This window comes from Palaemon carinicauda, chromosome 6 (genome assembly GCF_036898095.1).
Source record: "Palaemon carinicauda isolate YSFRI2023 chromosome 6, ASM3689809v2, whole genome shotgun sequence".
Classification (NCBI taxonomy): domain Eukaryota; kingdom Metazoa; phylum Arthropoda; class Malacostraca; order Decapoda; family Palaemonidae; genus Palaemon; species Palaemon carinicauda.
Window position 1 is genome coordinate 121789992 of NC_090730.1, and position 21586 is coordinate 121811577.

A 21586-nucleotide genomic window follows, 5' to 3' on the forward strand; every position below is an offset into this window, starting at 1 on the left:
AGAATGTCGACCCCTTTGCGGAAGTTCTCGTCTGCCACCCACAACCTGAGATCCATCCGTACCTCTGACCCTAGGGTGTGCAGGGAATTGGAAGCCTGATTCCATTGGGACTTGAGGCACCACTGGAAGGATCTTATCTTAAGGCGGCCATTGGGTACTAGACGAGCAAGGGATGATAGGTGGCCTAAGAGGCATAGCCAGCTCTGGGATGGAAGCTCTTCTCTCCTAAGAAAGGGCTCTGCTAACTTCCTCAGCTTCTGAATTCTTTCATCTGATGGAAATTCTTTGTGCTGTTTGATGTCTATGATCATGCCCAGATATACCAGTCTTTCAGAGGGGAGCAGTTGTGACTTCTCGAGGTTTACCATAATCCCCAGATCTTGGCAAAACCACTGAAGTTTGTCTCGGTGATGAAAAAGGGTTGCCAGAATCAGCCAGTAGTCCAGATATCTTAGAAGACGGATGCAGATTCTTGGAGCCCAAGATGACACTAGGGCTAACACTCTCGTAAAGACCTGAGGTGCCGTGGAAAGACCAAAACACAGCACCTTGAACTGGTATTGTTTTGATCGAACAGAATCCTTAGATACTTCCTTGAAGATCGATGGACTAGGATCTGGAAGTATGCGTCCTTGATATCCAGTGTACACATTATGTCCTGTGGTCTTATTACTTGTCTGACTGTGTCTGCTATCTCCATCTTGAACGAAGTTTGACTGACAAACCTATTCAAGGCCAAGAGATTGATGACTGGTCTTCAGCCTCCAGATGAATTTTTTACAAGAAAGAGTCGACTGAAGAAACCTGGTGACCCATGGAGAACCTCTTGGAGAGCACCTTTCTCCGATATGGTCTGGACTTTGGCCCTAAGGGCCAGCTATTTTACGGAACCCTTCGTGTAGGAGTTTGTTGGGACTAGATCGGGAGTTGGTGGAGGGAGAGATTGAATAAGCGAGACGCAATACTTTGAATGAATCCCCTCGACCGTCCAGGATTCGGCCCTAAGCTGTAGCCACCTTAGCCAGCGGCTCTGCAGGCATCCGCCTACCAGGTGGACAGGTGGGAGGACTGCCCATCCTAGCAGGATCGACCTCTGCTGGATCCCCTATTTCCCTTCTCTCCATGGATGGACTTTGAACCTTTCCGGTTTCCCTGAAAGGGCTCTTTAGAAACCTTTTGCCCCTGAAGTTCTGAACCCGTAGCCCTATTTGTCGGCGGTTTGGGTGGAGGTTGCTTCTTCTATGGCGGAGGTTGATAGGGGCAGCACCGTTAGGGTCCTATGGAGGAGGAAATCCTGGTTAGACTTCCTCAACTTCTCCGTCCCCAGCTCGATGTCTTCTGGGTCAAAAAGAGAACACCCCTCGAAGCAGTGCTTTGCTTCGGTACCTCCCATGGTCGCTCACCCTGAACTCGATGGAACGCTCGAAGGGAATCGTCAACCCGTTGCTCACGCTAGGAGAACTGATCTCCTTGTGGGTAATGATCCCTACGAGATAGGGGCTTGCGAGCCTGCAAGGGTATTGGGGCAGTTAGTCTCATGGACCAATGTGAGGGTAACTGTTGAGGAGGCGAAAAGCAGCGAGAAGGTGAATAGCGGCGAGGTGGAGAGAGCCGCCTTGGCGAACACCTGGCAGACAAGTGCCAAGAGGAGACTTGCGACCTCTCTGAGAGAGTCGCTGGCACTATAGAGTGACGTAACAAGTCACGCGACGATGGTACATCATGCGACGCTGCCACATAACAAAGAGTCGTCAAGCTACGATATCATTATCATCATTACTTGCTAAGCTACAAACCTAGTTCAAAAAGCAGGATGCTATACGTACAGGGGCTCCAACAGGTAAAACAGCACAGTGAGAAAAGGAAACAAGGATAAATAAAATGTTAAGAAAAGTAACATCAAAATAAATATTTCCTACATAAACCATAAAAACTTTAACAAAACAAGAGGAAGAGAAACAATACAGAATAATGTGCCCAAGTGTATCCCGAAGCAAGAGAAATCCAACCCAAGACAGTAGAAGACCATGCCACAGAGGCCACAGAAGCACCCAAGACCACAGAATAACGGTTTGATCTTGGAGCGCTCCCCTCCCAGAAGAGCTGCCCACCACAGCCAAAGAGTCCCTTCCACCCTTACCAAGAGGAAAGCGGCCACTAAACAACCACAGGCTCAGGGTCACGTGAGCCCAAAGGCTCAGTGCAACGAGTCCGAAGGCTCGGGGTCACGAGAAGCTGGAGGCTCAGGGTAACAAAGATTCTGTAGGCCCAAGGTCAAGAGAGCCCGAACGCTCAGCACAGAAAGAGCCTGAAGGCTCAGGGTCATAAGAGACTAGAGACTTGGCATGATGTGAGCCCAAAGGCCCAGAGTTACGAGAGCTCGAAGGCTCAGGGAGTCGGTCCAAAGGCTCAGGGAGTTGGTCCGAAATATCGAACAGCCGTCTCCTAACCGCAGGGGGAGGGGGTGGAAGCATGCCCAGGGTGGCGAGGAGTTAAAAACTCCTCCACCCGACGGACCCCAGAAGTGGAACATCTAGTAGGCTCCTCCAAAGAGGAAGTCTGCTCAGAAGTCACTCGTTGGTCTCTATAAGTTCTCTCTTGCGGAGGAGAGAGATGTTCTCCCGAAGGAGGACATTACCTCGGACTTTGCTCTCCCCCAGACTCAACAGGGGGAGAAGTGCAGTCTTCGGCATCAGCCACAGTAGGGGACCAAAAGTCAGAGAGCCGGGCAGCAACACAAAGGTCATCCAGTGCTGCGCACAAATGGGAAGGATCTATCTCTGAGGAAGTCGGTGTATGTTTCCTCTTAACGCACAACTCAAGGAGTTCGAACAGAACTTTCTTCGGCGGGGTACCATCTACATCCAGCAACGGCCACATCTGCTGCAAATCAAAGAAAGAGAAGGTACTCCCCGGGGGGAAGCGGTACTGTCCCTCGATCCTCAAGGTTGATCTGGGGTTAATACAGCTGAGCTAATATTTGACTGTTCTCTAGAGGAGCAGATTTGGGGATAGATTGGGGAGTAAAAGAAGTCCTAGATTTCCTTGACTTCAAGGAAGACTCCGAGGGAGAAGAATCTAACTTAAGACTTATTTTTCCTCCGCCTAAACCACTCACACTGGGAGGCAGACCACTCCCGACATTCAGGACATGTGCTGTCCCAGTCACGCCGTTGGCCTCGGCAAGACGGACACAGTTGGTGAGGATCTGTTACAAGGGTGGACATAAAGGTACCATAGGAGCAGCTCTCAGGTGTGCATGAGGCCAGTCAGAAGAAACACACTCCGAAAATAAAGAAAAAACAGAATTAGTCGTAAAGCAATCAAATGACGTGTCAGGTTTAAGGTGGGAAAGAGTGGCAACGTCCACACTGTACCAAGCCAAAAGCAAAGTGGATGCTCAGCCCAGGTGAGAGAGTGAGTGGGGTAACCAGCTACCCCCACCCCTCCCTCTAACTAGCAGTTGGGGTAGTTATCCTTTGCTAAATTCATGTGGCTCATCTTTCAGCTACACCAAAAGTAATATCCCCTTTAATAGCGAGGGTTTTTATAAAGTGACGGAACATCAAGAGGGTTTGTATTTAGTGTCAGAACAATCATCTATTCATTATGTATATACAAGTACCTTATACTTTCCAATGGTACCAGACCATCTCTCATAGGGCTTTATAATCTGTTAATTATGTGATGGTAAAAATAACATCATCTAACGACAAGGCTCTCATTTTAATATCAACTAGTGAGTCATATCAAATGGGTCTCCCCTTTTTTTCTTATATCTTTTCTCTTGCTGAAATATTTCCATAAGTGTAAGAAATTCTGGAAATACATACAGGTACTTTAAGTTTATTTTTGGAGCTTCTTAAATTGGCAAAATGCTTCAGCTTTCTAAGGTTTCCTAATTCTATACAGTAGGCCTCCAATATAACAAAAGTTTGAAAATATGCAGCATCAAAGTACAATAAAGTATAGACAAACGGTTGTTGAATATCTTTTAATTACTAACAAAATTTGAATCATACATACTTCTAATAGTTCTGGAGGAATGGCTTTTCTATTTTTCTTTGCTATTTTCTCCAAGACAGCAACTGCTTTGCGATGCTTTCCTTTTGCTAGAAGCCAACGAGGTGATTCAGGTATAAAGCTAGAATGAAATTTTTGTTAAAAGATATCAACCTCTGAACACAAGATAATTTTCATAATTCACATTTTCCTACTTAAGGGGACAACACAGTATACTATACTGTAAAATATTTCTATGGCTTATGAATAAAATCTATGCTGGAGAAAACAGAAAACAACTCACTTTCACATACAGTATTTTGATACAGTAATTTTACTACAAAACTGTTTGGAATATATTAAGTAGCTACTAGAATACTACATTATCTTCACCTATGTAACGCAAGCCAATAATTATGACTAGTTTTGTCATAAAGAATCTACAGTTCAAGTCAGCAAAGTATTGATCTAGTTGTGACCTTATGATTTACCTATGATTAAATGTTTGATGAGATGCATAAATAATATTCCTAGTTTACTTTGCAGGCACATTGTGTATGTGAAATTACATGGCAAAAATTTATGCCATCTTATTCATGGCTAGTTTATGTCTTCGGGTTTTATAATGTGTTTTTATGCATGTTTAGCAGTTTCCAGTCTTATGAAATGTAAAATTCTATTCAAGTTTGGTTAGCCACTGCATACAATAACAATACTAATTTGTTATTAGCTAGATCTAATTTCAAAATTAATCAACATTGAACACTTTCCCATTCGGTTTCCAAACTGTAACTGTAAGCAAGATATGAGATTTCTCTCCTTGCAACTTAATACCTAAATTCTCATTTGTTCCCGGTGTTCATTTATTCTCTTTCTGTAGTAGCCATATTTTTCTTTATTAAAATAAAAGCTAAATTTTGCTTCCCATTTGCTTGTTCTCACAATTCTGTCTTACTTTTCAGGAATGTTGACCTGATCAAATGTTGGTGCTTTTCCTTCCATTGCCCTGATGTTTATGTGATACCAGAGCTGCTTGGTGATGACCTAGTAGTGTGTGTCCTGGTATTTGAGAAATTGATGTTAATGAGAGTCCTAGTATTTGAGAAACTAATGAAAGTGAGACAGATAAGCCTTTGTCAAAATTCAAGAATAAAAATAGCTGTAACAAAGAAAATTAATCTAATAAGTGATAGTGAAATTAATAAGCCTTTGTCAATGACTAAAAGTAGAGCTGCCAGCAAGAATAAAAAGAGATTCAGATGAAAGAGATAGTGAAATAAAGAAAACTTTGTAAATGATTAAGGGTAAAGTGGGATGTAAGAAAGGAAAGCAAGATCCTGATGAAAGCTGTATGATATATTGAATATTGTGATGCGAGAGTGAAAAACCTAGGGGACAGAATGAATACAGTCCTTTCACAGATATTACTTGGTGATTAATTATTGTGACATTTCAGTGTGACACAATATTGTGGTATATTTTTGTTTGATTTATATAGCCAGTGTAATATGACAAATTTGGAAGTAATTTGTATTTTCATAACGTACAAACCTGTAGCTATTTATAAGCGAGGGTTAACTACCTAACTGCTAGTTAGTGGGGAGGAAGGGGTGGTAGTAGCTAGCCCTCTCAATCACACACATGTGACTGAAACTCACTTTGCTTGGACTTCAAGGAGGAATGGTCCTGGCGGACCAATCTGTATAAATACCTACAAGTTTGTATTGTTAGGAAAAATACGAATTACTTCCAAATTTGTCATATTTTCTGTAACTAAAGTACAAACCAACGTTATTTATAGGGGTTGACTCACCCATTAGTAGGGTGGAAGTCCCTGCTAATCTGGCTTTTTGGCTTTGACCCGGGGATTCACCTCTGTGTATTAGCACATAGCTGGACACCCTACACTATGCTAAAACCTTGCTATGCATGGTCTGCGGCCTGCACAAGCTGTGTGTTTTTGATACTAGCAAAGTAACAGTCAAGGTAAGAGTTTTTATTTATAGGAATTGTCTGAGGTCACCAAGACATTCCCAATATCACTTTGCTAGGTCATGGGGACGTAATGGTATTGACAAAAAACCAGGTTACACAAGGGAATAATGGATTACTTTCAGTTGGTTGAGGTCAGATGTGCAGAGGACTCTGGATGCTGATTAATTCAGAGTCAGACTAAAACTGGGTAACCAATGTTCATAACTCCAAATGAGGAGAGAAAGTTCTTGTGAAGAGGAAATATCTACTCCTTGTAGCTTTAAGGTGAGACTCAAGGCTGAGCAAGAGCCATTTACTGCCAAAACTGAGAGGAGCATTTCCTCTCGCAGTTGCACGAGGAACTCCGCTATTACTGGAATAGTGGCATCGAGGGGAAAGATACCCCTTTCACGACACAAACCACAGAAGACATTCCACTTTGCCTGGTAGACAGAAGCTGAAGATCTTCGCAGATGTCCTACCGTCCATTTTGCAAATTGTTGCAAAAATCCTCTCTAAGTGAGTAGGTGCTATATAGTCTCTTGGCGTAAAGTTGTAGCAAAGTTATAGTCTTGTGGATGTTGGCATGTGGTTGTCTGAGTAGATTGTGTCATGGAGGGAGCTCTCTTGGAAGCTCTGTCAGAAGTTGCAGAAGGTCTGGGAACCATTCTGTATGATACCATACCTGCTCTATGAGTGTCATTAAGAGATTGACCAATGTTCTGGCATGGTTGAGTACTCTTCTCATCAGAGAGAACAAGGGGAAGTCATAAACATCGGTGTTATCAAACCGTTGTTGGAATGCATCGTGCCAGAGAGCCTTGAGGTCCTGGACTGGGGAACAGTACAACGGGATCCTGAAATTCAGGGTCATTAAGAACAGATGCACCGTTGGGGAACCCCACAATGTCAAGACTTTGTTGGCTGCTATATGATTCAAAGACCACTCGGAGCCTACTATCCAAGTCGCTCTACTCAAGTTATCCGCGAGCACATTCCTTTTGCTGGAAATGAAGCGAGCTGATTAAACACCGAGTTGACTTCTGCCCATCTCAGTAATTCTACTGCCAGTTGAGATAGGGGATGCGAAAAAGTACCGCCTTGTTTGTTGATGTAAGCTATTAGTGTGGTGTTGTCGCTCAATACCACCACTGAATCCCCCGCCAGGAACTGATGGAACTGTTGAAGGGCCAGGAAGGCAGCTTTCAACTCTAAAGAGATTTATGTGCTGCCACTTTTCGAAATCTGACCATAGGCCTGAGGTCGTATGGCGCAACATGTGGGCCCGCCACCCTTCTTTTGATGCATCTGAGAAGAGCATCAAGTCCGAGTGGGGTGGGCGCAAGAAGGTCGATGACCTTTAGCAGATTCTCAACTGCCACCCAACCCTCGAGGTCCATCTGTTCCTCTGGTCCCATGGGATCAGAATGTCCGGGGAAATGAAGGCTTGATTCCAGGTAGACTTTAGCCACCAGGAGGGATCATATCCTGAGGTGGTCGTTGCGAACTAGATGAGCACGGATGATAGGTGCCTGAGGAGACATAACCACCTCTGGGCTGAGAGTTCTTCTTGTCTGAGGAATGGTCTTGCAACCTTTCTCAGCCTCCCTACCCTGATGTCTAATGGGAAGGCTTTGTGAAGATTGATATCTATTATCATTCCTAGGTATACCAGACGTTGAGAGGGAAGCAGTGGTGACTTCTTGAAGTTTACAATGATCCCCAGATCTTGGTAAAGCCTCAGAAGTTTGTCTTGGTGCTGAAGAAGGGTCACCATCAAGTCTGTTAGAATCATCCAGTCGTCCAGATAGCATAGGAGACAGATGCCGATTCTGTGAGCCCAAGAATGACACTAGAGCGAACACTTGTGAAGACCTGAAGTGCTGTTGAAAAACCGAAGCACATCTCCTCGAACTGGTATTTCTTGTTGTCTAGAGTGATTCTTAGATACTTCCTTGAAGACAGATGGATTGGGATCTGGAAGTATGTGTCCTTTAGATCCAGTGTGCACATGAAGTCCTGTGGTCTTACCGCTTGTCTGACCGTGTCTGCTGTTTCCATGCTGAACGGAGCTTGCTTGATAAACTTGTTCAGAGTTGATAGGTCGATGACTGGTCTCCAGGCTCCAGACGCCTTTTTCACAAGAAAGAGTTGACTGAAGGAGCCTGGGGAGTCGTCGAGGACTTCTTGGTGAGTGCCCTTCAACATGGTCTGGACTTCGGGCCAGCACCTTTGAGAATCCCTTCGTATAGGAGCTTGCTGGAACTGGAGCCTTGGTCAGTGGAGGGAGAGATGGAATGAATGGGGTACCATGAACGAATCACGAAGATTGTCCAGGGTTCGGCCACGAGCTGCATCCACCTATGCCAGCAGTGATGCAGACATCCCCCATAGGTAGACAAGTGAGGGGATCGCCTATCCTAGAGGTTGCGGCCTATGCCATCCCCTCTAGGATTTTTCCCTCAACGGTGCACTTGGTGCCTTTCCTGTCCTTGGTAGGAAAGGGCTTTTTAGACACCTTTGCATCTGCCACTGTCGTCCTGCTTGTTGTCAGCTTCTGCTGTTTGTTCTGTGGACGAGTAGCTGGTCTATAGGGCCGAGATGTTAAGGCCCTATGGAGAAGAGAGTCCTGGTGGGACTTCCTTCATCTCTCCGCAGCTCGCTCCATGTCTCCTGGCTCAAACAGAGAGAAGCCCTCCAGAGAGGAGTTCCACAGTTTCACAATCTCACTTTGTGGGACTTGGCAATTAAACATCTCAACTATCGAGTCCCTCCTTTGCAAGATGGTGTTTGCCTACAAGTTTACTACTTGGTGGGCAAGGAACTCGATGGTATGAGTACCAGACGGAAGAAAGGTCTCGATCATCTTCCTGGAGGTTTCCTTGGATAAATCCTTGGTCTGCACCAGGTTTTCCATGGACCCCAATCAAAGATCTAGCTATGAAGTAGCCTACAGGTGTACTTCACCACTTTCTCTTGATTGAGGATCTCAGAAGCAGAGAATGGCACTTGCAATCCGGAAAGTCTCTCCAGAGAGATCCCCTTCGTCAATTCCTATAAGAAATAATGTAGAGGAAAGGCCAGGAGAGGCTCATCAAGGACCTCATAGTACATTTTCTGCTGGACACCGGGAGATGGGAGGAGTCTACAGAATGAACCTGTGCAAAGGGAGCCTGAGGAGCCAGTGAGCTGAGTCAACACCTTCCGTCGGGCACTCTTCAGCCCCTAAGACCAAGGCAGGGCTGCACTAGACTTGGAGGGCTTTTGAGTGCCAAAGACACGGTCTAGGACTGTGCCTTTGCTCTCCTGAGGAGCCATCATTATTGAAGGACCTCATACGGACCAAAACCTGCCAGAAGGCATTCTCGTACTCTCTCTGTTCCACTTCCAATGGTCTGGGACTGACAGCGAACTCAAAGTCTTCCACCCACGAGGCATCACCTGGGGGTGGGTCATGGTTGTCGTTAAAGTGATGAATAGGTGACACCACCCTGATTGCCTCCACGGGTCTTGCAGTCCTCATTGAGGACTCGGCAGTGTCTTGGAATCCTTGGACTCTTTTCTTGGAAGAAAGAAGGTCTCCAAGACAGATGGTTTTGGCGGGATACCTTTCTGTTGCTCACCCGTAGGGAGAAGGATAGTGTCTGCCGCAGGTTTGGAGGCTACACTGAGTCTGAAGGAACCTCCTCGATGGGAGAGGGGTGGAAGGAGCCAGCTAGGGGCTCTTCCCTGCTTAGAGCTTCCTTCTGGGTAGCTGGATGTGGAGTAGTTGGAGGAGGAGGAGTAGGCACGGTAATGCTTAAGCCTCCGCTTGGACGTCTTGACAGGGGGTCAGCTTGACCCTGGAAGAGACACCTCATCATAAACTCCTCTTTTCCTCTTCAGGGGAGAGGAAGAAACAGAAGTCTTTTTACAGGATGAAACCGTGGATTTTCGCCATAGGTCAGCCAACAGAGAGGAAGACTTCTCCAGGGGAATCCTGGGAGCTTCTGAAGAAAAAAAAAGGTTGAAAACCTGTTGGGAAGGCTTGAGAAATGGCCCTCACAAGGCCTCAAAGCCAAGGCTCCTCTTCTATAGCAGTAGCACTATGTGAGAGATCCCCTGAAGGGAATGACGAAGAGGGTTTCTGCAAGGAAGTCTTGCCCGCTGTCGAAGATGACCCAGCGGAAGGCTGAAGTGCTGAAGTCTCCTTTCGAGGGACTGGAACAGGTCGTGAAGGAGATTCCCTAGGACATTGAAGGCCTGCTGGGTGGAAGAAACCTTGCCTTTCTCTCCTCTCACCTGCGCTTACTGGAAGGAGAACGAGGCGAAGGCAAACAGTGAGGAGGAGACTGTCATCACTCTGGAGAATGCTTAGAGGATCATTAAGTAGAGGGCTTGCTAAGCCTCTTTTCACACAGATGAAGCTGTTCCCTAAAATAGCAACGTTCTGGCAAACGTTGACAATGGTCGGAGACTGATTGACGGGGTCCCTGTTCATCTGGAGAGTGGTCACATGTGGTTGGCTGCCGACAAACTACCAATGGGGACTGCCAGTCGCCTGGGAATCATCTGGATGATCGGCGAGCTGGCAAACGGCAAGCAGCGAGAGATTGTTGTTTGCCTTCCGATCTCTTCAGACGAATGGTGGGTAACTGGCGACCTGTCAAGGGCTGCCAGTGGGCTGGCGAGCAGCGGGCTGTCGGCGATCGGTGAGTTAGTGATCAGTGAGTCTGCGATTGGCGAAATGGAGATCAGCAACCCGGAAACGAATGAAGAACCCTAGGTGAGCAGCCAACTGCTGGATATGTCCCCAAACAGCTAGCCGTTGGTGAATGGCAAACAGCTGCATGTTTACAAGTCGGCAAGGGACGAGCAACCAGGTGGCAGGAACTAGCTGGAGAACTACGAATCAGAGTTCGTTGATGAGCAGACGGAGAGGAGAGTTGGTCTGACAAATGCCAAGAGGCTGGTGAACGACAAGACTGAGCAGTCTCTTGACACAGGCGAAAGTTCGGAACCAGGTGGAGCATAGTGTGACTGATGAGCTCTAGGCGATGGAGCATCCTCCAAAGGGGATCGTTGTGTAGGGGAAGATGACAGGCCAAACGGATGTCTCTTTGCTGAAGGCGAAGGAGCATGATCAAAGCAAAGAGGAGGTACGAGCTTGGTGAGGACGACGGCTACGAGGGTGAGCCTCCGCAGGGGAGGGTAGAGAAGCAAGCTGGTCACCGGAAGACCTCCGAAGAGCAGTCCTTATGGGTGATCTCTCTTGCAAACGAGAGTTGATCACCCGCAGGAGAGACTTGCCTCAGACTTTGCTCCACTCCCGAAGGAAGTTTGGCAAGGGGGGAGTGCAGTCTTCGGCAGCGGCAGTAGGAACAGAAGATGAGGCAGAACCAGAGTCAGCAGGAAGGGCTGTAGAAGACTCCTCATGGACCAGAAGATCGACACTAAGCAGGGCCATCAGGTCAACCTCGTTACTGGAAGAACACTGTAACTGCACGCCGCTCGTAGGTAGGCCGGCAATCTCTGACACGGCCACACCTGATAAACAGACGAAAGTAACAAGGACTCACTTGGGGGGAGAGGCTAGGGGGTATTACTTTCAGCTTCACCGAAAGTAATACCACCATAAATAGCGTTGGTTTGTATTCCAGTTACAGAACAAATGGATTTTAGATTGGATAAAGAAACAGTATCGTGGTGTTATAGTGAATTCCTTTATAGACATACTGTAAGGTGTAAATATTTGGTCGTAGTTAAGCATTATATTTAATGTTAGGTTCATTGGAATTAGGATTAGTGACATTAACTATCTTTTTTATTCAAATATATATTAGGACGTATTTTTATTTTATAGTATTTTGACTGTGTATACTATGGGTGTAACAGCTGTTCTATAATGCATTACTGAGATCAGTTTAAAGGATTATCGAAGGTAAAACTGTGGGTTACCATAATTAAATATATGTGATTATATTCGTGTTGATGGGGAATAAAATAGAATATAAGAAGCGCGTTTGATTCTTGTGTGCAATACCTTAAGGGGATCGTCTGCCATTAATTTTCCTGTATATACTTTGGGATATTAAAATTCATGATTTTTTGGCAGTGAACTCCACCACAACTAATGAATCACCTGAGAAAGTATCGAACTAATTTTTCCATAAATATCCCAAGTTATTGCATTTTTTTGTGCTAGAGGTGTATGTCACTTCACGGGCTATCGTAGTAATGTGACGCCATGTTCTTGGACTCACAGTAGCCTATGATAAGTGTAATAATTTTAAAGAATAGGGAGACATATTTTACTTTTAATCGTAAATTGGCCGCTCTGTTCAGTAGTCGCCACACACACAGCTAAACAATTACTCATTGTCTCAGTGTTTACTATAAACCCACAGTGCAAGGAAGTGTTATGCCTTGCAGTCTTGGGTGTGGTCACTTTTTTTCTTCTTACTTATAGTGCTAGTGAACTGAAGTGGTATTTACCATGCCTAAAAGCAATAGAAGAATCATATTTAAGAATATAGAAAAGATAGCCCTTGTAAGAAAATCCAGATGGGAAAATAAGCATAGTAATATTTGCTATGTAGTCCTTGATGGAGTCGACCGTGTGTTGGAGAAACATACAGTGGAAGTACCTACACATACAGTGGCAAATAAACAATCATGACAGGCAGTGTATGATGGTGATATTGTGATGGAGGAAGATACAGATTTAACAGCTACAACTTTATCCTCGACTATTGAACCTGTGGCATCGTCATCAATACAGCAAACAGCAGCAGCAACAACAACAACTTCCTCCACTGAGAAACCCCGTATTTCACCCCCACTAGTACGGGCAAAGCTGATGTCGATCGTTGAAGAAAATGAGGAGAATTTGAAGATTATGATGCCGTTAGTTTTATAAATAATACACAGCGGGAAGCTATAGCAAGTGTTGTAAAGTGCCCAAAAAGAAAATGTAAAAAAAAAAAAAAATATTATTCCCACAAACAACAGATGGGATTCTACTTTTGATGTAGTATGCAATGATTGTAATAGTATTTTGTGCCACGCTCCACCAAAGGCATATGGGAACGGGAAATCAAATCAAAAGTTTTCACAGAATAGCTTGCAAGAGGTTTTTCACTCATTAAATAACGGAATTGGACGTGTGGGCCTAAGGAAAATGTCGTTATGTTGGTGGCAGTGCTCTTACTGCTGGATCATATTCAAGACAGTGATTTTCTATATAAAAAGATGAAAATGCATGTGAAAATGCAACAAAGAAAGGACCATAAATTTGTATCTGATTTTTATATAAAAAAGCTTGGAATTGAACCTGATGAAAATGGGATAATAATCATTGGAGTCTCATTAGATGGCACATGGCTCACTAGTGGCCATCATTCACATATGGGTCTTGGGTTTGTAAGACAAGTATTCACAGGACAGTGATAAATGTTCAAAACGTCATAAATGTACAAGAAAAACCCTGAAGGAAAATCTGGAAGTATAAAAGTAGAAAAGGCAATAAGGGTGGGATGTGGTCTCGATCTGAAGCAATTGGTTTCTGTTATGAAACATTAGTAGGTGACAGGGACTCGATTGCTTATAAAGCTATTGTGCTATGAATAATGAAGATGGTTGTTGTAGAAATATGAAAGTGGTAAAAGAAGAATGCATAAATAATACTGAGAAAAGGATGAGATATCAATTGATGAAAACGAAAAAAGACATGAGTTAAATAACTCAAACCAAAAAGGGAAAACTTAGAAAAAAGCTTTCTTTCAGGAAAAAACATGCTAACACAAAAGTTTATAAATACATTTAGTGTTGTTATGGAAAAGCATTACGAAGTAATACAAATACCTCAGTTGAAAGCATGAGAAAAGCAGTTTGGGCTACGTATTTTCACTTGATTCCAACTTATGAAAATTCTAGTCATAACTTCTGTCCGGTTGGTGCGGATTCCTGGTGCCTTTTTAATAAAACCAAATCTTGTGGAGAAAATACATCATCTCATGAAAAAAAAACATGACCTCTCAAAAATACCTTTGGACTTTACGTCATGTGTTTGCTGACACATCCTCTCCTGGTCTACTACAAAGATGTTTACCAGGGTGGACACAGAACCCAAAGGAGACAATACATAGTTGAATTTGGAAAAAAATGCCCAAACAAAGTTTTTTGGACTACATTGTGTCACACTCATCGCTGAAACAACCACTACAGAACATAATTTTGGATATGAAAGAAGCAATCTTCTCACAGCATTGTTTGGCACAAGTACTGTACTGATATTTGTAAATCCTCATCATCTCTTGATAAAGACAGACTGAAGATACAAATGCCAAGAAATAGAAGAAAAATAACATAGAAGAAAGTAAGACTATGAAGGTGATGACATCTAAAAGCAGAACCAAGCAACAAGGAGGGAGATGACAACTCCTGACACCCTCACCTTGAGTGAGTAGTACTCTTATGGGATGTGGGGGGGGGGCACTTGGTATCATGCTTGCAGTAATTACCAGACAAAGCTACATAGTACTTAAGTTTAGTTATTCTAAAATAATTTAAAGTAGTTTCTAATTATAATTGAGGATAGAAATCATGTTCAATGATGATATATGATATTTTTATTCGTATTCTTATTGCAAAACTTTGAGGGACGATATCTCAGCTTTATAGTTATTGACATTCAAAACCATTTTCCTCTATAATTTACAAAGATATTTCAAACCTAAAGGAGAATAAAAATGCAATAATTTGGTAAGAGGAATTAAATCTGTAAGGTTATTGGATATTTTGTTTAATTTTTAAAGTTTAAAAAAAGAAAAGAATATAAATTCAAATAAAATAGAATAAAATGAAGCTAAAGAAAATTCCTCTGTCCAATATTTTCACATTCCAAATAGCACTAAGCATGACAAATAATATTTAATTCAATGGAATATTTTTTGAAAAAAAAAAAAAATATTTTTAAAATTTTTTTTCATAAAAAAATATTTTGTGTCCGGTTCCAAAAAATTTATACAGAATCACCAGAGTAATAATAAAAATAACATGGTAAGATTATGGAAATTCAATGATATTTGACGATTTTGGCTTTAGCGGCAGACGATCCCCTTAAAGCCTGCTGCATATTTGGGACTCAACATGGAGCCTTTCTTATTACAGCATTTATTTTGTGGTAAGCTTTTTAGTCATTTGGACCATAAAGGAAAACGTGAAGTAACATTTGTTTGGAAGTGTGAAGAAAATAAAGCAGTATGGAAGAAAAGGGGAAAGCTTTAAGAAAATGGAAGAATGTGAGAATGAAGTTTCAAGAAGAAAATAAAGAACTGAGGATGCTGATAAGAGGGATAGAAGGTAGAGGAAATGTCGCCTGAAATTAGCTGAGAATAAAAATGGAAGAAAGCATTGCTGAAATGATAATGAAAATGTAGGGAGTGGAAGGAACAGAACAAAAAAAAGAAAGAAAAATCTTTACTTCTATACCAGCACCCAAGAAGGCGAATGAGAGTAAAAAAAATAATAGTAAGTACTAGGAAGAGTAAGGTGGTGTTAAAAGTACTAAGTGAAAGTAAGGTTTCGCTGTATTCATTCTCAAGTGATAACAAACACACGAATGGGGGAGAAAAAGGACAGGCTGAGTGAGTTAGTGGGTGAAAACGTATATATGGAAGTTCATGAGTATTTAATGAGGGAAGTACCATGTATATTAGAGGTTTGTGGATCTATTTTGATGTAAACATGTCTACTTGGAGATCTGGGTCACACTCTAGAATCTCTTCCAATTAGCTCCCTCTCTCAAGTAGGATGTTCCTCTTCTGAGATGATCAACAGCTCAAGGTTGTCAATGAAAATCTTGATATGAGAGTTCCTTCTTAGATTGAACCTCTTTAATATCTGAAAAATGGTCACTAGTTTCAACAAATTTATGTATACTGCTACAATCTTAAGGGGCCGTTACCCAAACACATGGGTCTCCGCTGAATATGGCCCCCAATTCAACTTTTGAATCCCTGTATGGAAGATAATGGATATTGGGGGAGGGACCAACAGGATCAATACAGGAAAAGCCTTTTATAAGGTTCAAGGTCTGAGAATTTTGTTGCAGTAACTGGGTAACTGGGGTTGATTGTCTCAAATCCCCTTCCCAAGTTGCTCTTCCCCAAACCAACTGAGGTTTTTCAACTTCTTCAAAACATAGCAAACTGCAGATCATCAAATAGAAAATTGAAGCTCCTAAATCGAAACAAATCCGATTCCGGCAAAAAACCCTAGGGTTTCCACTAGGTTCCCCTCATCAAAATCCAGAGAAGAAACCAACCCCTCCAACTCTTCCCCCGTCACCAAACCCAAAACATTGTGGTCAGGAGTTATCATCCCCACTGGAGATTTTTCCTTAACCTGAAAACCCAAAGGTCTAAGCCCTGCTGAGTACCCAGGGTGGGAGGAGGAGGAAGTAGACAGAATGTAGGCCTTCTCAGGAATGGTAGCGCCTTGGACAGGATCACCATAGAGGGGCTCAACTAACTTAGCAATAACTGGTGTTCATAGGGGATGCAAGCTGATCAAATCAAGGAGGAACAGTAACCTGCCTAATGGAAATCTGGGTCAGAGCTGACTTCAGAAGCTGACAAAACCTTAGGGGAGGAAACACCCAAAGGTTACCTTTCAGGGGCATACTAAGGTGTCCTCTGAGGACCCCAGGAGTAAGGCTACATGCTCTCCAGGTCAAGAATTAGATCATTCTCCAACACGAAGCCATGAGGGAGTTCTAAGGTAGCACACTCCCTTCGCTGAGCAGGCACAGCATGCACGAATACTCCAGGGTGTGGGGAAGCAAGGTTGTTAACCTTGAGAGGGACAACATGCAGAACCTTGCAAGAGGAACTGCAGAAAAAGAAGTGTCTTGGGGCACAGGGCCGGAGAGAAGGGAATACCCTTTCTCAGCACGGGAAGAGGATGGTCCTAGGCTGATCCTGGTAGGAGTTGATGAGGACTTGCTGTGCATCATATTTCAATACCTGCAAAAGCCAATCATTTGAGGGAGGAACACGAAAGTCTCAAGGATGGCCAATGCTCATGAAGAGCATCAATGGAGGACCTTTCACAGGAAAAAGGTGCCACTGCTTTTCCAGGGGAAGCAATGGGGTCTTCTGGACCCTTAAGTTGTCCGGGAGTTAGATGAGCATCCTTCCTACTCATGTGTCCTCCAGAGAAGACAGAACAAGCAGAAGCAGAAAAGAGTCTCAGTTTCTTAGCCTTTGAGGCCCAGCTCGAGGGTGAAAATCTTTTTTTTACTTCTTCATCCTCATGTGGCAAAACTGCTCTCATTGGGAGGAAGGCCACTCCTGACACTCACTGCAGGGAAAAGCTGATGAGGATCTGTCTCCAAGGAAGACAGGAACGTATCACAAGTATGGCTGGTAATGCCCGGAAAAATGCAAGCAGTCATACCTGAAAAAGAAAATGAAAACAAAGTTTCTACATCCGATGAATTGAAAACGGAGTGGAGTGTAGCCCTTCCACTCTCTACAGAGGCCAAATCAAAAGTGGTTGAGCTAATGAGTGTACAGCCGGTAGCAGGATCCCCTAACCACCAACTTCTACCGGCTGCCACCTTGTTCAAACTTTTTATGGTCTGAACACCAGCTTACTCTCAATCTACTCCTAGTATTTTGTATCAGAATAAACTTTTCTTAGTTTTAACTAAAGTTCTTCATTCAATACAAATACTGTAACCCACTATACAGTATTGTTAAATTTTTCTATATCCAGACTTGTAAGGGCTAGTGTTAGTATCTAACTAACTACAGTAAACTTGTGATGAGCTGGTGGCCAAGCTTACAAGTGAACAGAAATGCACTGTCATCCGAAACGTGATGCGATCGCCTAGCTTTAGTTGATACATCACCCACACCAAAAATATTTATAAAGATTCAATTACCGGTAACTGAAAATTCAAGAGCATCTACAATCTGAAATACCAACTCCCACCCTCCCAAAAAATATGTTGTCTAAAGGCACTTACTTTACCGAGAGGGATATACAATGTAGATGTTTAATATAGTGACTAGATATGCAGAATTTCAAGGCTTTGGCAGAAATATCTAAGGTAGTTAAAAGAAACTGAAACTCTAGGAAAGGAATATATAGATTCCATCTATCACGCGAGAGGAATACATCGATTTTATCCATCACAAAGTTGATAACTCAAAGATATAACTAGTCTTGAAAGAGCCCTTTTCCATAGATTTGGAAGAATAAGCTTCCAAACTTACATTACTCATTTTATTAGGGTATTTCTCAGCAATAAGGTTACATAATGTTTGAAAAGGAGAGAATTCTTCCCATTCAAGGTATCCTCCCTCATCTTCCTGTATTATAGGTTGAACTGAGAGAAAAACTCCTGATTTCCTACTTTGTTTACAACTGAAGTGATTGCAATGGATGTTGCACATAGAGGACTCGTTTGTTAGTATAAAACATATAAACCTTTCAATGTAAATCTATAAGACAGATACATATAAAATATATAACAAATTAAATGCATAAGAGATATTTGATATTAAATACATAATGTACTCCCACTTACATCTACTTTGCTGAAATAACTTGTGATGAGCAAGTGGAACACATTGCCAAATGAAACAAAATGCAAACACTTGTGCTCAGTTGACACAGTTCACCACAACGTTTAAGAGAGTCATATAAGCCATGCCCTCCACCTATGTAATACAATATATTTTAGGAGAGCTCACTTTAATGAATTGAGGGATATTAGATTCTAGACTACCCACTTTGTCTTCTGCTTCACACTATAGTTCTCTTGCAGAGAAACTAGGATTACATCATGCAAGGGTTTAGCAGCAGAAGGACATTAAGTAATTAAAGAATTTGAGGTTCTGTGACAGCTTTCAAATCTGTACTGCGCAACAAACTTTTATAACCCTTACTGAAATAAACTCTTTGAAAACTAAACTCAATTTAGGGAGTTAGGTTACAGTGGCAACAGGTTGGGTAGAACCAGAGTTACTATTTTAAGAGAGGACCCACCCAACTCTGAACTTTAACAAAGAAATCTAGCTGTCATGAGCTTATGAAACTCAGTTCCTATGGAAAGTTGACTATGTGAATAGTCTAAAGGTGGAGCTTGTCATGATTGTCATCCTCCCAGCTACAATTAACTAGCCTAGTATTCCATGACTTTTCCTTTCACCTAACAGCAAGTTCCCTTAAGTGCTTTTGCAATGTTAACTTGGTTGGCAGCCATTAAAATGCACTATCACATGAGACGTACATATTTTTACAAAGTTTATTAAATTCCAGTATTGCCCCTGACATTACACCAAGGGAACCCAGATAATGAACTTCCAAAAACAATTCCCATGCACACTCCACATAGTAATTGCTAAGATAACCAGGGAAATACAGTACATCTTAGTGTGCAATAACATGCAAAAAACTTGGAGTAGGTCTAAACAGTAACTGACAACGGAAGAAACGGAGGAAACAAAGAGAGTGGAGTGTCAGTTACCATTTACCGCTAGAATGCTCAGTCATTTACCAAGTGCATGTGTTCACTGAAGGGAAAAAAATCGCAAAATTTCTAAATCTCAAAATTTCTAAATCTCAAAATTTTAGGGGCAAATGTCAATTTAAACGTGCTTTTGGAGAAGAAGCAATATGAATGTTAGGGGAAGGTCATAGAAATAAATCCTTCATTTCCCTTAAAAACTTTCATTACCTTTCACATTCCTATGGTCATTTGTGCTCTTATATTTAAGAAAATTAATAATAAAAAAAGCTCACAAAACACAAAAAAATTGATAAAAACTATAAAAAAAAAACATGCCAATCAATAGATTTTAAAAGCTTTTAAAAAAATAATGAGTATAGTAATGTCTGCATGACCTCAAAATTTCAAAAGGGGCTTCCCCATGAGAATTCTCAATGTGATGTGATACCATTGGTTGATCATATTTTGCGTTGTTGCTCAACATAGAGTAACCAACAATAGAGACTGTGTATGTGACCAACAATGATGATTCCATCCTCAGTTGATGGTCAATATAAATGTACAACAAACCAAAACATAACACATTGTTATACAAACACTATGGAGAACAGCCGCCTTCTAATTACTATGTATTGACTGGTTAAGTGGGAGTGCTTAAACCATAAACAACATAAAATCATTTCATTTCTCCTATCTCATGAACAGGAAGATTACCAATAACGAATGCAGCCTTTTCTGCTTTTATATATATGTATTTTTTTTTTTTTGCATTCAATTGTATATTCAACATTATATCCAAATTTCTCCAAAAATATGGTCTCCTTAACAATCAAAGATTTACATATATAAAAGACCATTTCAGAAGATACCAGAATTAATGTTTTTTCTAAAAACCATCAATTATTTTATCCTAAAGCATATACTATTCTATTCTTTTTTTATTCCTTATTTCCCATGCACCATACTAATCTATATTAAAAACATAAATTATACTATACTGTATCAATGGGGTTTTCTATATTACACATATTCAAGTACTGTAGATGCTTAGAACTAGTTTCCCACTTACTTGAGGGAACTATAATATACAAAATATTATCAACATAATGTAAAAAAAAATTACATAAAACAATACTTACAACATATAAAAGACGAAACAAGATACAGGCCCTGATATAATAAGCTGTATCATCCGCCAATCTTTGATCTGCCAAGACACAAGACCCAACAATATCTCACCCAAAGCAAAGAAGTACTGTGGCACAACTCCACAAGTAACACGCATTTTTGGCCCAACAAGCTCAGTTGCTAAAAATAAAGGAATTAAGAGAGATTCAAATTTAAATCATAAAAAAAGATAATATAATTTGGTTTTTATTACTGAATATTACTGAGAAGGCCACTATCATTAAATATGCAAAATAAACTATTAGCAATATTTAGCCATTATTCTGCTGTTGTTTAGTGATGTAGGTTCTCAATAAACTAGAATGAAAGAGTCCTTACAATTTCTGTTGAGACTATAAAAGTATAACCAGTAGGGAATGGATGAGAACTTGCAAATAAATAATGAAAAAAAAAATAATTTCAATACTAACTTGATATCCATATTGCTTCTCTCCGGAAGCTAGGTTTTATTGATGTTTCCTGTTTTAGTTCCTTTCAACAGACATGCCTCTAATAAGGTAATGAGACAATCTGGTAGTTAATGGCAGTAAACCAATGGCTTGAACAGGCTATATAGGACTACCTTTGTCTTTGCTATCAAAGTCAAAACTACCTATTCCCTATATTCTTGATACAAGTCAGTGGGGGAGGAGGATGAGACTCATATGAACATCAGGTGAGTAAAAAAAAAAAAAAATATATAATTAAAATCCTGTTTATTTTTATGAACTTCCCCTGGTGTTCATATTGCTGACATCTACAATCTGATCGAGGAGGGTTACCAGTAAAGGCAAGAGATAGGTCTGCCCTTTTCTACCAATCGGAAAATCCACGAGCATTGAAGGCATGTATGGACGTTGATTATTAGTCATAAAAGCTTTAGAAATCTTTAACGAGATTGTAAACTCGCTTATTATTCCCACACCAAAACAAAAAAGAAAA

At 41.7% G+C, this 21586-nt stretch overlaps 1 protein-coding gene across 3 annotated transcripts in view; it reads right to left on the bottom strand.

Annotated features, from left to right (window-relative positions):
• The window catches only part of LOC137642638 (organic cation transporter protein-like), a 396509-nt gene that overhangs the window by 154009 nt on the left and 220914 nt on the right, over positions 1 to 21586 (bottom strand). For all 3 annotated transcript variants that reach the window (XM_068375388.1, XM_068375389.1, XM_068375390.1), the window contains exons 6-7: positions 20617 to 20785; positions 4027 to 4144 (exon numbers count right to left, since the gene is read on the bottom strand). In XM_068375388.1, the coding sequence (XP_068231489.1) occupies positions 4027 to 4144; positions 20617 to 20785 (287 nt within the window). The remainder of the gene's footprint in view (positions 1 to 4026; positions 4145 to 20616; positions 20786 to 21586) is intronic.